This window comes from Acomys russatus, chromosome 24 (genome assembly GCF_903995435.1).
Source record: "Acomys russatus chromosome 24, mAcoRus1.1, whole genome shotgun sequence".
Taxonomy (NCBI): Eukaryota; Metazoa; Chordata; class Mammalia; order Rodentia; family Muridae; genus Acomys; species Acomys russatus.
The window spans coordinates 51,412,535-51,430,660 of NC_067160.1; the positions used below are offsets into that span (position 1 = coordinate 51,412,535).

The 18,126-nt window shown below is 53.3% G+C and overlaps 1 protein-coding gene across 1 annotated transcript in view; it reads right to left on the reverse strand.

The window, feature by feature from the left end:
• Window positions 1-18,126, reverse strand: part of Lamc3 (laminin subunit gamma 3) — a 64,219-nt gene that overhangs the window by 8,108 nt on the left and 37,985 nt on the right. The window contains exons 18-25 of the mRNA XM_051166649.1: window positions 16,772-16,913; window positions 15,521-15,726; window positions 14,893-14,969; window positions 13,400-13,534; window positions 11,276-11,420; window positions 10,057-10,200; window positions 3,289-3,391; window positions 1,067-1,266 (exon numbers count right to left, since the gene is read on the reverse strand). Of these exons, the coding sequence (XP_051022606.1) occupies window positions 1,067-1,266; window positions 3,289-3,391; window positions 10,057-10,200; window positions 11,276-11,420; window positions 13,400-13,534; window positions 14,893-14,969; window positions 15,521-15,726; window positions 16,772-16,913 (1,152 nt within the window). The remainder of the gene's footprint in view (window positions 1-1,066; window positions 1,267-3,288; window positions 3,392-10,056; window positions 10,201-11,275; window positions 11,421-13,399; window positions 13,535-14,892; window positions 14,970-15,520; window positions 15,727-16,771; window positions 16,914-18,126) is intronic.

Below are 18,126 nucleotides of genomic sequence, written 5' to 3' on the forward strand. Positions count from 1 at the left end.
GGAGACTGTCAAAAAATTAAAAAGTTGGGGGGCGGAGGAGCCTGGGGGGGTGCTGAAGAGACAACTCAGCAGGTAACAGTAGTTGGTGCTCTTACAGTGGACCTGGGTCAGTTCCCAGCACCCAGTTGGTGGTCCACAGGCAGGAGATCTAAGTTCTGACTTCTGCCCACACCAGGTATGCACATAATACACATAACATGTATGCAGGCGAACATTTGAACACATTAAACAAACAAATCTTTAAAAAATTACATTTAAAAAAGTTAATAAGATGAAATAAACAAAACAAAGAAAGCTGGGCGTGGTGGCACACGCCTTTAATCCCAGCACTCCAGAGGCAGAGGCAGGCGGATCGCTGTGAGTTTGAGGCTGGCCTGGTCTATAAAGTTAGTTCAGGACAGCCAGGACTATACAGAGAAACGCTGTCTCGAAAAACAAACCAACAAACAAAAATCTACATGTTTAGACAACAGCCCGGGTCTAGGTATGAGTCCTGGTCATATGACTTAAGCCTTGAACTTGGCTCAGCCTAGAGGTTTCACATTCTCACAGGGCCATCAATGACTCCTTTTTCATGAAGAATTAGTAGGGGCTGGAGAGATGGCTCAGAGGTTAAGAGCACTGTCTGTTCTTCCAAAGGTCCTGAGTTCAATTCCCAGCAACCACATGGTGGCTCACAACCATCTATAATGAGATCTGCTGCCCTCTTCTGGTATGAAGGCACATATTCAGGCAGAATACTGTATAATAAATAAATAAACCTTTTTAAAAAATGTTTTTAAAGGGCCGGGCATGGTGGCTCATGCCTTTAATTCCAGGACTTGGGAGGCAGAGGCAGGCAGATCGCTGTGAGTTTGAGGCCAGCCTGGTCTACAAAGGGAATCCAGGACAGCCAAGGCTACACAGAGAAACCTTGTCTCGAAAAGCAAAACTAAACAAGTTAGTAAGATCACCCACATGAACTCCTGAGCGTGAGGCCAGGACCCACAGCAGTTAGTAAGTGTGGGATCGTTGGCACCAAGGGTGAGAGAGCTGCTGTCGCCACGGCTGTTGTCCTGAGCCTGACCTTGTCCTTGCCCTTGGACATCACTTCTGCCTCCTTGCTTTTCTTCTTGGAGCCGGAGGAGAGAGACGCAGCATTTCCCAGCATCCTCTCTGCCTGCTTGGTCTTCCTCTTTGTGTCCTCCAAGAGCCTGGCCTTGAGGCTGCCTGCTTTCCTCTTCAGCACCGCCTGCTCCTTGGGCAGAGGAAACCTCAGCTTCATGCCTGCAAAATCGGCCAAGGCTGTGGCAGGAGGAACACACTCACACTTGAGAGCCTGCAGATGCCGACTGGGGATGCTTGAGAGGCCCCAGGACTTTGGACAACGGGAGTGGAGGTGACCCAGGAGAACAACAAAAGAAGTGAGACACTGTCCTCAGTGGATGCAAAGACCCATGTGCTGTTATGTGTCTGTTAAAGTCACATCACGCAGGGAGGTGGTGGCACACGCCTTTAATCCCAGCACTGGGGAGGCAGGCGGATCACTGTGAGTTTGAGGCCAGCCTAGTCTACAAAATGAGTCCAGGACAGCCAAGGCTACACAGAGAGACCCTGTCTCAAAAAACCTAAATAAATGAATAAATAAATAAATAATAAAAAATAAAGTCACATCACATGGTGGTCCCAGCCTAAATAGTCTTCGGACTGTGATGAGACGGGGTGAGGAGAGTCTGGGGTTGCGGTTGAAAGTTAATCTTTTAGGTTATGGAGCAGAGTCAGGGGGACAAGATTGCACCCAGCACATGCAAAGTCTTGTTCCCAGCGAGAAGTAGGTGATACCTGGGATGTCGTGTGCATCTCAGTGTGAGAGAAACAAGCTGAGGACAATGAGCAGGGAGGCACACAATGGGTGGCTCATAACCCTCCACAGTTCTGATGCTACATTTCCCTACATGTGACCTCATGCACAGCCATGTCCGTTTCTTAGGAGGCCCCAGTGAGTGAGTGAAGGGAAAATGCCGGGTGGAGAGCACCGAGAGCCACAAAGGCTTTTCTCTCTGGAGCAAAGATGGTGTGGCAGCAGTCAGTCGCACAGTGCACCATGAGGTGAGAGAGAGTGTGCTCAGCTCTCACTCAAGGGTGGATCAGCAATTGATTTGCTCAGTCTACCCATCTGTAAAACAGATCTCTTTCTTTCTTTCTTTTAGCATACTGTCCCCACTCTCCCTAGCAACCTATGACATCATTACCTGCCTGCCCAGCATATAAAAGGACAGACCCACCTCATATCTCTCTCTTTCTCTCTCTCTCCCCTACCTCTCTTACCTTTTTCTCCTCTCTCTTTCTCTCTGGGGTACCCCTACCACTATAATACACTTCTCCATATCGTATCTGTTGTGTGGCTTATATTTCATATTTAAATCTTCCTTTGTGTGTGTGTGTGTTTTGTTTGTGCGCTTGTTCTTGAGACAGGGTTCCTCTGTGTAGCCCTGGCTATCCTAGAACTCACTCTGTAGACCAGGCTGGCCTCAAACTCAGAGATCCACCTGCCTCTGTCTCCTGAGTCTGGGATCAAAGGCGTGCGCCACCACTGCCTGGCTCAAGGCACTCTTACCTCAGCTTACCTAGTGCTAGGAGTACTTCTGTGAATCACCATCCACCATCCAGCAATTTGGGTTTGTTTCTTTGTTTGCTTGCTTGCTTGCTTGTTCTTCCTCTTTTTTTCTTTTTTTTTTTCTTTTTTTTCTTTTTTTTTTTGACTGGGTCTCATGTAGTTCAAAATAGCCTCAAAATCACTATGTAGCTAAGGACGAAGCTGAATTTCTGAGCCCCCTGAGCGCTGAGATTACAGGCATGCACCACCATGCCTAGTTTACTTGGGGCTGAGGCCCAATGCAGGGCCTCATACGAGCTCAGCAGGCACCCACCCAGTCAACTGAGCCACATCCTCTGCTCCTGGCTTTGCTTTTTTTTAACCTGTACTGAAGATGGGACTTGGCATGTCACTAACAGTCAGCTCTCTACTACTGAGCTACACCCCGCCAGTGACAACACAGTCTCTTCCTATCTGATCCTATGGAACCCTGTGCCCGGTCTGCTAAAGCTGGGAGCTAGCTGGGGTGACTACAGGGCCAGTACCCAGTGAGTGGCATGTGAGACAGGGAGAGACAAACAGCACGGAAGTCCCCAGAGACAGAAGGACTGATTTGCCTGACTTAAGTCCACATAGACTCTGTTCCCTGTGGCCAGGCATCCTTGGCTGAGGTGTTGGCTGGCAGAGCCCAGGGCTCAGCAGGACACACGTACCCTCTAGGTCAGCTAGCAGAGTTTTCGCTCCTATGACAGTCACCGTGGCAGCTTGGACAGCTGAGGAAGCCTGTGTCAGTGCAGCCGTGGTCTTGTGGCGTAGCTACAAGGAGGAGAAGAAAGAGCTGCCTGGAGACAGGTCAAGGCCCCAGATGGACAGGCTAGGCCCAAACCTCAGAAATGACTCTGCCTAGAGGGCCCCCTGATTCTAGGAGCCCTGATCTGATTATATGACTGGAACCCCAAATCAATCAATCCCATGAAGACTCCTGCACTTCAGAAGCCTGGAGGATGACCAGGAAACTAGTGCCAAAGGACGAGGAGATAACCACACACTTTAGTCCCGAACACTGCTGTGGCAGCCGTGGCTACTAAACAGCTTCTCACAGAGTAGCAATCACTTCCGCCGTGGCTGCCAGATGTGACTGGATAGTAAAGAACTCAGTTTGATTGTGCAAGCGACATTCTTGTCACCCTCACAGGACTGACTTCAGGGCAGGGCGTGAACTTTTGAGTTCTTGAACGCACAGCCGCTATGACTACCTGCATAAAAGCTCTGCATACAATTAGGCCCCTGGATATCAGCATCCTGTTATGGAGTGGTGTCCCAAGGTCCTGCCCCTCCCTGTGGATTCATACTTAGCTAATGATTGATGGAGGGAGGAGACATTGTCCTCAGTAGTGTAGGCGTTGCTGTGGTACCCACAAGTGTGATGGTTTGAATGAGACTAGGGCCATATTTGAATGTTTGGGCTCCAGTTGGTGGAACTGTTTTGGAAGGATTAGGTGTGTGTCCTTTTAGAGGAGGTCACTGGGGGTTGGGCTTTAAGGTGTCAAAAGCCCATGACAGGCCCAGTCTTGCTCTATCTCTGCCTCCCAAGCTTGGATCAGGATGTGAGCGCTCAGCTCCTTCTCCAGCGCCATGCCTGCCTGCCTGCCTGCCTGCCACCATGCTCCCTGCCATGATGATAAACGAACAAGCCCTTGAAAGTATAAGCAGGCCCCCAATTGAAGACTTTCTTTTGTAAGGTGCTTTGGTCATGGTGCCTCTACAGCAATAGAACAGTGACTATGACAAAAGTCACGCTCCTGAAAATAAATTCTCAGCCGTGCTACTGTAAGCAACCCCGCCGAAACTCGCTGGCTTATGAAAAAGACATGAAAGTCGAATGGTCCCAGCACTTGGGAGGCAGAGGCAGGCGGATCGCTGTGAGTTCAAGGCCAGCCTGGTCTACAAAGTGAGTCCAGGACCGCAAGGCTAACAGAGAGACCCTGTCTCGGAAAAAAAAAAAAAAAAAAAAAAAAAAAGAAAAAAAAGAAAAAAAAGAAGAAAAAAAAAAAAAAGAAGAAAGAAATAAAGTAGAATGGTTGACAATGTGCTGGGAAAATAAACCAGGAGGCTGTGGGCAAGAGTGGGTAATAGTGTGAATTCGAGGCCAGCCTGGACTATAACAGCAAAGGCTACACAGAGAGATCCTGTCTCAAAAAACCAAAAACAAAACAAAAAAATTTTTTAAAAAGGAGGGCTGGAGAGATGGCTCAGTGGTTAAGAGCTCTTCCAGAGGTCCTGAGTTCAATTCCCAGCAACCACATGGTGGCTCACAACCATGTATCATGAGATCTGGTTCCTTCTTCTGGTGTGCAGGTGTACATGCAGGCAGAACACGGTATATGTAATAAATAAATCAATCTTTTAAAAATTGGGTAACAAGGCAAATATGATCGAAACAATCATGTCACATGTATGAAGCTGCGATAATCAAACCTACTATCATGTGTAATTAGTATACACTAGTATAAAGCTTTAAAAAAAAAAAAAAGACTTTTGGCTGGCTAGGTGGCTCAGTGGGTAAAGGACGTTGTCACTAATGACCTGAATTTGATCTTCAGCCCTCACTTAGCAGAAGGAGAAAACAGACCCCCACACTATGTCCTCCACACTCACGTTGTAGCAAATGTGAGACCCCACTGACGGAGAGATAAACCTGTTTTTTAGGATTCCAAGTGTGGTATCAGAATGGTCTCGTGAGAGAACAGGTGAGGTTAATTCACTAGACGAGCAACCACCTCATGCAGGAGCTTAATTGTTGCCAGCTAAAAAGATCCCGTGAACAGACTCTGGGAGGAGATATATAAACGAGCCCAAAACTGAAGGCGGGGCTTTTTGGAGACTTGGGATAGTTTTGGCTGTTCACCGCTGCACTTCAAGACGCTCCTAGAAAGAACCGCTTGAGGGGAAGGCTTCGGGGCTCCAGCTCCTGCTGAGGTTCTGGGTTCTGGTTACTCTAGGTTCCAGCAGAAGAAATCCTGCGGCTCATGCCCGGAGAATCATTCCTCGGAAGTGATATCCTTATGGTTTTGTTATTGTGTCCATTAATCCTCATTTCCTATTGTTTTGGTTAGTCGGGTTATAAGTGACGTATGCTCGGTCACTAAGTTGTTAATAAAATATATTGGTTAAGAAAATTGAGCCTATACCCCACCCATACCCAGACATAAAAATTAAATAAACATATAATAAAAATAAAAAGGAACTTGGTTACTTCGAGTGCCTAGGTTAAAGAGCACATGACTCTGGCCTGTGAGATGCCTCAGAGGGTAAAGGTGTTGACTGCCAAGGCCCTTAGGACCCGACGGCAGAAAGAGAGAAAACCTGGCTGTCCTCTGACCTGCACAGGTAGGCCATGGCCGGCGTGCTCACAGCAGAGGCCGCTGAGGGCCGTGCAGGGCCTGTGGAGGGGAAGGAAGCACTGTCTAAAAGTGGGTTCCTGTGGGTACATAGGGGAGGAACAAGACAGTCCAGAACAAGAGACGGGGCGCCCAGCATGGCCAGTGTGCCAAATGCCACTTGAACAGGGTAAACTGTCCCTTGAGGTGGGAATATATTTTTATGTCCAAACTCTAAAGTTAACAGCTCAAATAGAAAGCCTTGTCAGGGAGGGGGACACAGGCCTAGGTGGTGGGACACTTAAGCAAGCTTTATGCGCCACTGCGTCCTCTTGGCATGTAAATGTTTATTTAGCTTGCTGATGCTGGAAATTCCAAAGTGGACACTTAGCAACAACCAATAAAATGTTTGAGGCTAAAAAAAAAGGTGGGGGTTATTTTATGATTTGCTACAAATAAACAAGAAGGGTTTATTGAAGAGCTTGGGGAAACCCAAGTCTTGTTACTGAGGCTAGGGAGGAGTGGCTGTGAGGGCTGTAGGGACTGTGTGGGAGGGGCAGGGGAGGGGCTGTGAGGGCTGTAGGGACTGTGTGGGAGGGGCAGGGGGCTGTGAGGGCTGTAGGGACTGTGTGGGAGGGGCAGGGGAGGGGCTGTGAGGGCTGTAGGGACTGTGTGGGAGGGGCAGGGGAGGGGCTGTGAGGGCTGTAGGGACTGTGTGGGAGGGGTGGGGAGGGGCTGTGAGGGCTGTAGGGACTGTGTGGGAGGGGCAGGGGGCTGTGAGGGCTGTAGGGACTGTGTGGGAGGGGCAGGGGAGGGGCTGTGAGGGCTGTAGGGACTGTGTGGGAGGGGCAGGGGGCTGTGAGGGCTGTAGGGACTGTGTGGGAGGGGCAGGGGGCTGTGAGGGTTGTAGGGACTGTGTGGGAGGGGCAGGGGAGGGGCTGTGAGGGCTGTAGGGACTGTGTGGGAGGGGCGGGGGGCTGTGAGGGCTGTAGGGACTGTGTGGGAGGGGAGGGGGCTGTGAGGACTGTAGGGACTGTGTGGGAGGGGCAGGGGCTGTGAGGGCTGTAGGGACTGTGTGGGAGGCAGGGGAGGGGCTGTGAGGGCTGTAGGGACTGTGTGGGAGGGGCAGGGGGCTGTGAGGGTTGTAGGGACTGTGTGGGAGGGGCAGGGGAGGGGCTGTGAGGGCTGTAGGGACTGTGTGGGAGGGGCAGGGGGCTGTGAGGGCTGTAGGGACTGTGTGGGAGGCAGGGGAGGGGCTGTGAGGGCTGTAGGGACTGTGTGGGAGGGGCAGGGGGCTGTGAGGGCTGTAGGGACTGTGTGGGAGGCAGGGGAGGGGCTGTGAGGGCTGTAGGGACTGTGTGGGAGGGGCAGGGGGCTGTGAGGGTTGTAGGGACTGTGTGGGAGGGGCAGGGGAGGGGCTGTGAGGGCTGTAGGGACTGTGTGGGAGGGGCAGGGGGCTGTGAGGGCTGTAGGGACTGTGTGGGAGGGGCAGGGGAGGGGCTGTGAGGACTGTAGGGACTGTGTGGGAGGGGCAGGGGGCTGTGAGGACTGTAGGGACTGTGTGGGAGGGGCAGGGGAGGGGCTGTGAGGACTGTAGGGACTGTGTGGGAGGGGCAGGGGGCTGTGAGGACTGTAGGGACTGTGTGGGAGGGGAGGGGGCTGTGAGGGCTGTAGGGACTGTGTGGGAGGGGCAGGGGAGGGGCTGTGAGGACTGTAGGGACTGTGTGGGAGGCAGGGGAGGGGCTGTGAGGGCTGTAGGGACTGTGTGGGAGGGGCAGGGGGCTGTGAGGGTTGTAGGGACTGTGTGGGAGGGGCAGGGGAGGGGCTGTGAGGACTGTAGGGACTGTGTGGGAGGCAGGGGAGGGGCTGTGAGGGCTGTAGGGACTGTGTGGGAGGGGCAGGGGGCTGTGAGGGTTGTAGGGACTGTGTGGGAGGGGCAGGGGAGGGGCTGTGAGGGCTGTAGGGACTGTGTGGGAGGGGCAGGGGGCTGTGAGGGCTGTAGGGACTGTGTGGGAGGGGCAGGGGAGGGGCTGTGAGGACTGTAGGGACTGTGTGGGAGGGGCAGGGGGCTGTGAGGACTGTAGGGACTGTGTGGGAGGGGCAGGGGAGGGGCTGTGAGGACTGTAGGGACTGTGTGGAGGGCAGGGGCTGTGAGGACTGTAGGGACTGTGTGGGAGGGGAGGGGGCTGTGAGGGCTGTAGGGACTGTGTGGGAGGGGCAGGGGAGGGGCTGTGAGGACTGTAGGGACTGTGTGGGAGGCAGGGGAGGGGCTGTGAGGGCTGTAGGGACTGTGTGGGAGGGGCAGGGGAGGGGCTGTGAGGACTGTAGGGACTGTGTGGGAGGGGCAGGGGGCTGTGAGGACTGTAGGGACTGTGTGGGAGGGGCAGGGGGCTGTGAGGACTGTAGGGACTGTGTGGGAGGGGCAGGGGGCTGTGAGGACTGTAGGGACTGTGTGGGAGGGGCAGGGGGCTGTGAGGACTGTAGGGACTGTGTGGGAGGGGCAGGGGGCTGTGAGGGCTGTAGGGACTGTGTGGGAGGGGCAGGGGGCTGTGAGGGCTGTAGGGACTGTGTGGGAGGGGCAGGGGAGGGGCTGTGAGGGCTGTAGGGACTGCGTGGGAGGGGCGGGGGGCTGTGAGGGCTGTAGGGACTGTGTGGGAGGGGCAGGGGAGGGGCTGTGAGGGCTGTAGGGACTGTGTGGGAGGGGCAGGGGGCTGTGAGGACTGTAGGGACTGTGTGGGAGGGGCAGGGGGCTGTGAGGGCTGTAGGGACTGTGTGGGAGGGGCAGGGGGCTGTGAGGGCTGTAGGGACTGTGTGGGAGGCAGGGGGCTGTGAGGGCTGTAGGGACTGTGTGGGAGGGGTGGGGAGGGGCTGTGAGGGCTGTAGGGACTGTGTGGGAGGGGCAGGGGGGGCTCTGAGGGTTGTAGGAACTGGGTGGGAGGGGCTGTGAGGGCTGTAGGGACTGTGTGGGAGGGGCAGGGGGGGCTCTGAGGGTTGTAGGAACTGGGTGGGAGGGGCTGTGAGGGCTGTAGGGACTGTGTGGGAGGGGCAGGGGGGGCTCTGAGGGTTGTAGGAACTGGGTGGGAGGGGCTGTGAGGGCTGTAGGGACTGGGTAGGAGGGGAGGGGAGTGGCTGTGAGAGCTTTAGGGACTGGGAGAGGCAGAGGGGGCTGTGAGGGCTGTAGGCAGTGGAGCATCAGCAGTGGGGGTCTGACCCTCATAGGACTGGGCTCCAGAGGTGCTGAGGAGAAGTGCTGAGGAGACTGCCTCACTTCCTGGCTTCCTCACCCTAGATGGGGGGGTGTAGGTCAGGTCAGAGGCCACGGCAAAGCTGGCCTGGGTAGGTTCCAGGCCCTGGGCCCAATCCTTGGTCACTCCTTTTTTCCTCAAGATAATTTGTCTTTTGGGTTTGTAAGGAAGTTGGGGCCCTCTGGGGAACCCTTGCCCACCATTGTGGGGTTCTGAGTCAGGCCAACAGGCTAGAGGTCCCTGGGTGGTGTCATCTTGCTCTCTCCTAAGTTTGCCACCTGCCCTGTGGCCGGCCAGAACACCAACATCAAATGGCCCTGTGGGAAGGAAGAGTCTGGACGCCTTGGCCGCTGTCCATAGGGCCTTCCCCTAGCCTGAAATCATCCCCAAGAAAAATGCTTGGCAGGCTGGTCTACGTTAAACTGCCATTCTAGAACCCTCCACCCTCATCTGGTGCCATCTCTCTGGGCTGAACACTAGGCTGTGTGACTTAACCCTGAGTCCCGTGGTCTGCTCAGAGTGGGTGCCTCTGAATACGGGGTGTCTAAGGGCAGAAGGAAGGAAGAGATGCAAGAGCCAACCAGTTGTGACTGACCCAGAGTCAGGGTGTGTGGATGTGGTCTCTCTCATCCAACCTGCCTGGCTGGTTGTCTGTCCATCCTCTGCCCTCACCACTTTACTCTTGTCTCAGCAACCAGACTCCCCTCTATTGGCTTGGCTGCCTTTAAAGTTCTCAGGCATTTCGTTGGAGGCACCAGACACGTGGAAGTGCTATTTTCCATGTTTGCACCCCACCTCACCCCGGGTTCCCATGAGGCAGCCCCTCCCTCTTCCGGGTCTCAGAGTCAAAGCTGACCTGCACGAAGGGCTCTGTCTTCTGCAGGGCTCTCCCAGCCTCCACCTGCAGGGCTCCCATGGCCTGGCTTGCCTCCTGCTCTCTCTGGTACAGCTTCTGCTCCAGGGCCTCCGCTCTCCAGTCCAGGTCTCTGGCTCGGGAATTCTGAGGCTGCCAGGAGATGGTGAGCTGAGGACCAGACCCTCTGCTGGGGCTGAGGGGAGCAGGGGTTCCATACTGGGCTGAGGGTCAGCCTGTGCCTATCAGGCCAGAACTGAGGCCTTTGACCCCAGTCCCTGGGTGCCTCCTGCTGTCCCAGGCACCTCAGATATCCAGGGGCAGGCCATGGCAGGAGGAGGTAGGGTCTCAGAGAAGCTGGGGAAATCTGTCACTGGAGGTTCAGACCTTAGCTCCACCAGTTTCTACCTGGGCAGCCCTGGGCAGCTGGGCAACCCCAGCTAAAGGTTCCAGCTCATGGTATGACTGCCCTTCTTCCTTGCAAGGTGAGAGTCCCTCCCCAGGCCCACAGTTCTTCCTCCGTGTGAACCTTGACCTATATGCTTCGGAATACAATGTTCCAGATGCTTAAAAGGCAGAAAGAACTGAGCATGATCGCAAGCCCTCAGTGGTATCTGGGTCATCCATGTTATTGCAGGAAGCCACGAGGCAGTAGCTGCAGGCAGCCTGTGTCCCAAACGCATTGGATAGCTTTCTGTGCTTTATTTCCTTGGTGTTGGGGGTGGAACCCAGGCCCCTGTGCATGCCAGGCACATACTCTCCCTGTACGCTGCCCCAAGAGCTGGCTTAGCGAGCTACTCAAGCCTGGTTTCTGAAGCTGGAGATCTCAGGATTCCCAGACATGCTGAGCAGGATGTGCAGAATGGTAAGTGATGGACCCACTAGATCTCTCCAGCTCCCACCTCTAATACTAAGCTAGAGGAGGGTGAGACCACAAGACAAAGGGTCACTAGTGGCTGAAACTCAGGGGGGAGGGAAATCCTTGGTCAAGGTCACTGCTGGAGTGGGAACTGGGACACACATCATCCCAGCCCCTCTGATGCCCTTGTTCATGTCCTGCTTCCAGCCTTGCTATGGAAGACTGGCTGGACCCCGCCTATGTCAACAGGCCACTTCCCAGTTAACAAGAAACCCTAAGCACCTCTGCCTGGCCCTCTCGCTTCTCCATAATCTAGAACCTTCAGGGCCACCCCATGCAGAGCTCCAGGGTTGCTGAACTCACCATTGCTCCAAGGGTGACCAGTGAGACCAGATCTGGGGCTGAGTCACCGATTTGCTTCACGGTGGCCAGTGCCTTCTCAGCTTTGGGCAGCACCTCTGCCACAGCTGTGCCTAGGGCAAGCTGAGCTGCCTGCACCTCCTGGTACCTGGGAAGAGAGAGGTCAGAATGAGCCACAGAACAGAGTGGGGGACACCCTTCTCCATCTTTTTGTTTTGTTTTGTTTTGTTTTTTTCGAGGCAGGGTTTCTCTGTGTAGCCTTGGCTGTACTAGACTCACTTTGTAGACCAGGGCAGAGTCCTCGCCCATCTCCTGGAAGGCCCAACCTGGGCAGGTCAGGACTCAGTTTACTTTGTGTGAGTGTGTGTGTGTTTGCCTGTTGTGAGTGTAGATATCCAGAGAAGTGAACATCATCAGATCCCCTGGAGCTGGAGCTACACCCAGTTGTAAGTCACCCGATGTGGGTGCTGGAAACTGAACTTGGGTTCCCTACAAGAACAGTAAGTGTTCCTAACAGCTGAGCCATCTACCCAGTCTCTGGAGCTTTCAAAGTAGCAGACCCATTATTCCTTCATTCAGTTTGGGCATATCACTCTGCCCAGGCTACCCTGCGCCCAGGCACACATTCTGCAGACTCTTGGGTCCTCTTGGCAAGGGGCAGAGGATGCTCCCTGGGGGCAGAGGTGGGGACAGAAGGACGGTGGCCTAAGCTGTGATCTTGGTAGACCATGCCCTTGCTGTTTGGATGTGAAATGGTCGCCATGGGCTCATGTATTTGAACACTTGGTTCCCATTTAGTGCCACTGAGAAGTTTGTGGAACTTTTAGGAGGTGGAGCCTTGATAGAGGAAGTGGGTCCCTGGGGAGAGGGTCTTGGGGTTTTATGGGTGGCGGAGACTTCCTATTCACAATCTGCTTCTTGACTGTAGATACAATAGGACCATCCCACCTCCTGCTCCCGCCCCACCCCTTCCTTGCATGAAGCCATGTGTAACTAACTGGCCAGCAGAGGTGGGGAATCCTAAGCCTCTCATCTTTTCCCTTTGTTATCAGATTACTGAAACCATGGACCCCAGGAACTAGAATTCCCTTAAGATCCGGGCTGTGGTGGCACACACCTTTAATCCCAGCACTTGGGAAGCATAGGCATGTGGATCTCTGAGTTCGAGGCCAACCAAGACAGCCAGGGCTACACAGAGAAACTCTGTCTCAAAAAACCAAAACCAAACAATGGTTCCCTCAGGGGCCAGGTGTGGTGGTGGCACATGCCTTTAATCCCAGCACTCGGAGGCAGAGACAGGTGGATTGCTGTGAGTTCGAGGCCAGCCTCGTCTACAAGTGAGTCCAGGACAGCCAGGGCTACACAGAGAAACCCTGTCTCAAAAAACCAGAGAAGAAGAAGAGGGAGGAGGAAGAGAAGGAGGAGGAGGAGGAGGAGGAGGAGGAGGAGGAGGAGGAAGAAGAAGAAGAAGAAGAAGAAGAAGAAGAAGAAGAAGAAGAAGAAGAAGAAGAAGAAGAAGAAGAAGAAGAAGAAGAAAGTTCCCTCAGGAGAAAGCCTACATCTTGAACCAGCCAGAGAAGCCTTTTCCCCAGAGCATCATGGGAAAAGGATAAGAACTGGACCGGTTATAGGTGTCTATTGGGCAGAGGCATCTTGCCCAGGGCAACTTAAACATTCACCTCTCATCAGAACCCCAAAGATGGACTGATAGGGACAGTGAGGACTGTCCCCCACTGGATATCTTTGTCCCTCTTTCCAGTGTGGCCACACTGATAAATCTCCTTTTTCTGCTTTTCACTATTAACTTGGCCTTTTAATTGGCTTATCAAGGATAGGTGGCTGAACCTGGCTTGGTGGGGCACAGGTGGTAACAATGTCTTCACCACGGATGGAAGAACTCCCTTGAACCTTTCCTCCCTGAAATTGTCTTACATCAGGTATTTTGTTACACAACGAAAAAGATAATTAATACCGTGTGTCACTTGCCACTGTCAGATAGAGACACCTTAGCTGAGTGACAGGAAGGACTCAGCGGGAGCTGGTTCTGGAAGTTATGGCCTCTGGCTGGTTCTTATGGGTCCCTGAAAGCTGAGCCCAAGCTTCTCCACAGCCCTGTGGAGGCCTCACCTGTCCTCCAGTTCCTGCTGGGCCTCCGAGGCCACTCCCCCTTTCAGCAGATTCCACAGGAACTCGTGGCTGGCGTTGGAGGCGAGCAGGGCCCTTCTCGAGGTGGCTTCGATCTTGGTGGCCATGTCCCTGTGGCTATGTGAGTTGGCATGACAGTCAACTGAGAGCACACACAGAGGTGGTTGGTGCCCAGACCACACCCCTGATTCACAGGTCTCCCTCAGGACAGACCCCTTCCCACCCACCAGCTGCTGCAGCCAACACCTGTCGTCCTGGCAGGAGGATTGGGAAAGGCCTTTCACCACAAGGCCTCTCGTGTAAGGCAACAGAGCAAGGGGTGGGCAAGCCAGCCTGAGATTGATTCCTGGCTTTATCGCTTTCCAGCTGTGTGTTCATGAGGGGTCAATTGACGTCTCTGGATCCATCTCTCATGTCTAAAGCAAGATTGGTCCCTAGAGCTAGGCTCCTTTCCTTTCCTTTTTTTTTCTTTCTTTTTTTTTAAAGACAGGGTTTCTCTGTGTAGCCCTGGGTATCCTAGAACTCATTCTGTAGACCAGGCTAGCCTCGAACTCACAGAGATCCACCTGCCTCTGCCTCCCAAGTGCTGGGATTAAAAGCGTGCACTACTGCCACCACCACCTGACTCCACCTTCTTTCCTTTTTTAAAAAAAAATTAATTTAATTTAACTTAATGTGTATTGGTGTGAAGGTGTCAGATCTTAGAGTTACAGACAGTTGTGAGCTGCCATGTGAGTGCTGGGAATTGAACCTGGGTCCTTTAGGAAGAACAGGCAGTGCTCTTAACCACTGAGCCATCTCTCCAGCACAGAGGAGGGGCACCTTGTTTCTTAAGACAGGGTCTCCCACTGAGACCTAGACTGGGCTGGCTGGCTGGTGTGCTCCCAGAATCATCCTTAGTACTGAAATTACAAGGCAGTGTCGCCACACCTGGCTTTTTAACATGAGCTCTGGGACTGACCTCAGTCAGTCCTCACACTTGGGTGATAAGCACCTACCGACTGAGCCATTTCCCCTGTGAGTTACATCTTAATAAACGTGTGGGGAGCCAGGTGTGGTGGTGCACGCCTTTAATCCCAGCACTCGGGAGGCAGAGGCAGGCAGATCGCTGTGAGTTTGAGGCCAGCCTGGTCTACAAAGTGAGTCTAGGACAGCCAAAGCTACACAAAGAAACTTTGTCTTGAAAAACCAAAAATAAATAAATAAATATAAATGTGTGTGTGTCTTATTTTAACCACCAGATGCTTAGATGCATTCCATTGAGCAAGTATGCTGTCCCTCCCCCACCCCCAACCTCCATCCCACCCCACCCCTTTCCCATGCTGGTAACATTTACTCCCCACCGGGCAGCCCTTGGACTCATCTGGTCCTGGCTCCTAAAGGCTAACCCTTACTCTGGAGGTTGTCCAAGAAGTCCTGGCCTCCTGTCAACAGTATGGGCACAGCCCCCCATATCCTGGAGCCCCAGGGCTCACCTCCTGGCGAGGATGTGGGCCTCTGATGCCAGATAACTCCAATTTGTGGGTGGGATAGATCCTTCCTGAAGATTCCCCTTAAAGAACAGAGGAAGAAGCCGAGGCTCATCCTGGAAGGCCAAGGGTTAAAGCCGGATAACCAACTGGGCAGAATACAATAGTGTCAATAATTTTATAAATGTACGAAGGTAACCATGGCACCAGTGTCCCATGAAAAACCCAGCGACACAGCCTGCCACTGTGCACTGGCTGTCTACACAACACATATTTGCTCTTTGCAAATAGTGCCTTTCTCTGTCAGTTAAAGAGACTCAGTGTGGCCCAGCATGGTGGCACACTCCTTTAATGCCAGCACTCAGGAGGCAGAGGCAGGTGGATTGCTGTGAGTTCGAGGCCAGCCTGGTCTACAGAGCAAGTCTAGGACAGCCAAGGCTAACACAGAGAAACCCTGTCTCGAAAAACCAAAAAATAAAAACAAAAAAGAGACCCAGTATGACACAGTTTGTAGGTGACACCAAACATCCTCTAAAGAGTACATCACACCACGGGCAATCTGTCACGGGCAGGGTAGGGACAAAGACTCCCACACAGGCTCCCAGGGAGGCAGGGTTGGGGGAGGCCACCATACCAGAAATGAAAGAGTTGAGGCTGCTCGTAGGACCTCCTCCTCCGAGGACTGCAATGCCTCCCCCAGCTCCCGCAGCTGGTCGCAGGTCTTCTGAGTTCCAGCCCGGGTACAGTGGGCTCTCCCTCTCAGCACCTGCAGCTGGTCCCGAGAGGCCTTCACAGCAACCTCCAGATCCACCATCTGCTCCAGGAAGGCCCCCCGGACCTCTGTGGGAAGCCAGTGATTCGGTGATCACTGACTGAGACCCCCACACGAAGTCCCCTCACCCAGCCTTCTATCTCAGACCTCTGCCTGCCTGGGCACAGCTGGCTCCCCAGGGCCACTCTGCCCCTTGCCTCCAGGACACTAAAGGAGAAACCTGCCCATTTTACAGCTGCAAAGGTTGAGGCCCAGGGAAGGCAATGCAGGACTTGTGGCCAATCAGGTGCATGCAGGGACTTGGAGGCAGGCCCTTTGGAATCAGTCTGGGCTGGCAGTTGACCACCATCTCAGTTCGGTGCTGTGATTCTCGTGGCTCGCAGTGGGGCTGCCTAACTGCTCTCTCATTTGATGCTCTATCCTGCTCCCAGGTGCCCCCACCCGCTTCAGCACAGCTGCTCGGAAACAGCTCAGTCTCAATACTCTGCAAGTTTTCTGTATCCCAAGGCCACATTCCACCTGGCTTAATGACAGGTCTGCTCTTTTTGTTGTTGTTGTTGTTACTAATTCTTTTTTTTTTTTTTTTTAAAGATATATTTATTTATTATGTATACAATGTTTGGGCTGAATGTAATGTCTGCAGGCCAGAAGAGGGCACCAGATCTCATTGTAGATGGTTGTGAGCCATCATGCAGTTGCTGGGAATTGAACTCAGGACCTCTGGAAGAGCAGATAGGGCTCTTAACCTCTGAGCCGTCTCTCCAGCCCCACTAATTCTTTTTGCAACATGCCAAACACTGGCTGGAGACATGGCAGCAAGCCGACAGGCCAAGAACCCAAACTCCAGAGGGCTCCACCCGTTCAGCACCAGGAACAGCGCCCCCGGCATGCAGAGTGTGTGGTTAAAAGGTTAACTGGCTTTCCTGGAGCTTAGAGTCAGTGCAGGGCAGGAGACAGGGGACAGAGACCCGAGTTAATATTGTTACAGATGGGCTAGGGACAGGGGATGAGAGGCCTGGGGGCGGGGTCACAACAATCCCAAGAGCTTCCAAAGTGTCCAGCTAGTCCAGGTTCTACCAGCCGCCCCGCCTCTCATTCTGCTGTCCCCTGTACCTTGATGTAGGTGGTGACTTTGGTAGCCATCCCTCCTAGGGGCTTCTCCCTGTAGAATGTCTACCGGTCCCCAGGGGTTGACACAGTCAGACCCCTGCAGCCACCCCTCCATCAGTGTCAGCCTTGCCTTCAGCTTGGCTGCCTGTAGGAGACAGGATAGTGAGAGAGCAAAGGAGCTCCGTGAAGATTTGTGTGCATGGGTACACGCATGTATGTGTGCATGTGTGTATGTGTTTGCATGGGGAGATGCATGTGTGTATACAGATGTGTGTAGAGGTCAGAGGTCAACCCTGGAAATTGTTCTCGTTTAGATACCACCTACTTTGCTGTTTGTTTGTTTGGTTGGTTGGTTGGTTTTTCCAGACAGGGTTTCTCTGTGTATCCTTGGCTGTCCTGGACTCACTTTGCAGTACAGGCTGGCTTCGAACTCACAGAGGTCAGCCTGCCTCTGCCTCCCAAGTGTTGGGATTAAAGGCGTGCACCCCCACCACCCAGCTGTTTGGTTTTTTTTTTTAAGATTTATTTATTATTATTTATATAATGCTCTGCCAGTACATACACCTGTAGGTCAGAAGAGGGCATCAGATCACATTATAGATGGCTGTGAGCCACCATGTGGTTGCTGGGAATTGAACTCAGGACCTCTGGGAGAGCAGACAGTGCCCTTAACCTCTGAGCCACCTCTCCAGCCCTGCTGTTTGTTTTTAAGCAGTACCCTTCATCAGCCTGGAGCTCAAGTAGGTTCTACAGACTGGCCAGCAAGCCGAGGGGATCTGGTGTGTCTGCCATCCTAGCCTTTGATACCGTTGGGTCCCCTTTTTATATGGTCTCTGGGACCCGACTCAGATGTAGTAAGGTCTTTGCCAGCCCCCATGCACATGCTGTCTATCCTGTGTCTCTAGGGCTTGGCACACAGTGCAGATGCTATGGGCACAGCGCTGCCAGCATGTACTGTGCTGTACCATACTGTGCTCTTACCCATGTGCATAGCAATTGCATTTACGGCATGTGTAGCAGGAGCTGGCTGTGCCGTGAGTACCAGCTGTGGCTCAGTGCACTTTGCGACCACACTAAGCAGAGCGCTAGCTTCCAAGCTCTGCCCTTAGATCCAAAGTTCCCAGAGCTCAGACAGACTTTCTGTGCCTTCTCCGTGGCAAATGGGTAATGAATTCATTTGGAAGGAAAAACTGGTGGGCAGGGGGAGGCCACCATGTGGTTAGCTTAGTTTACCCAGGGGTGAAAGATGCACGCTGTCCTGCAGAAATAGAAACAGCCTCGCCCATGGGCCTGGCTCGCTTGCCCCATGGGCTTATAGCTGGAGCTCAGGACGCATCGCTTTCTCCTACATCACCGTC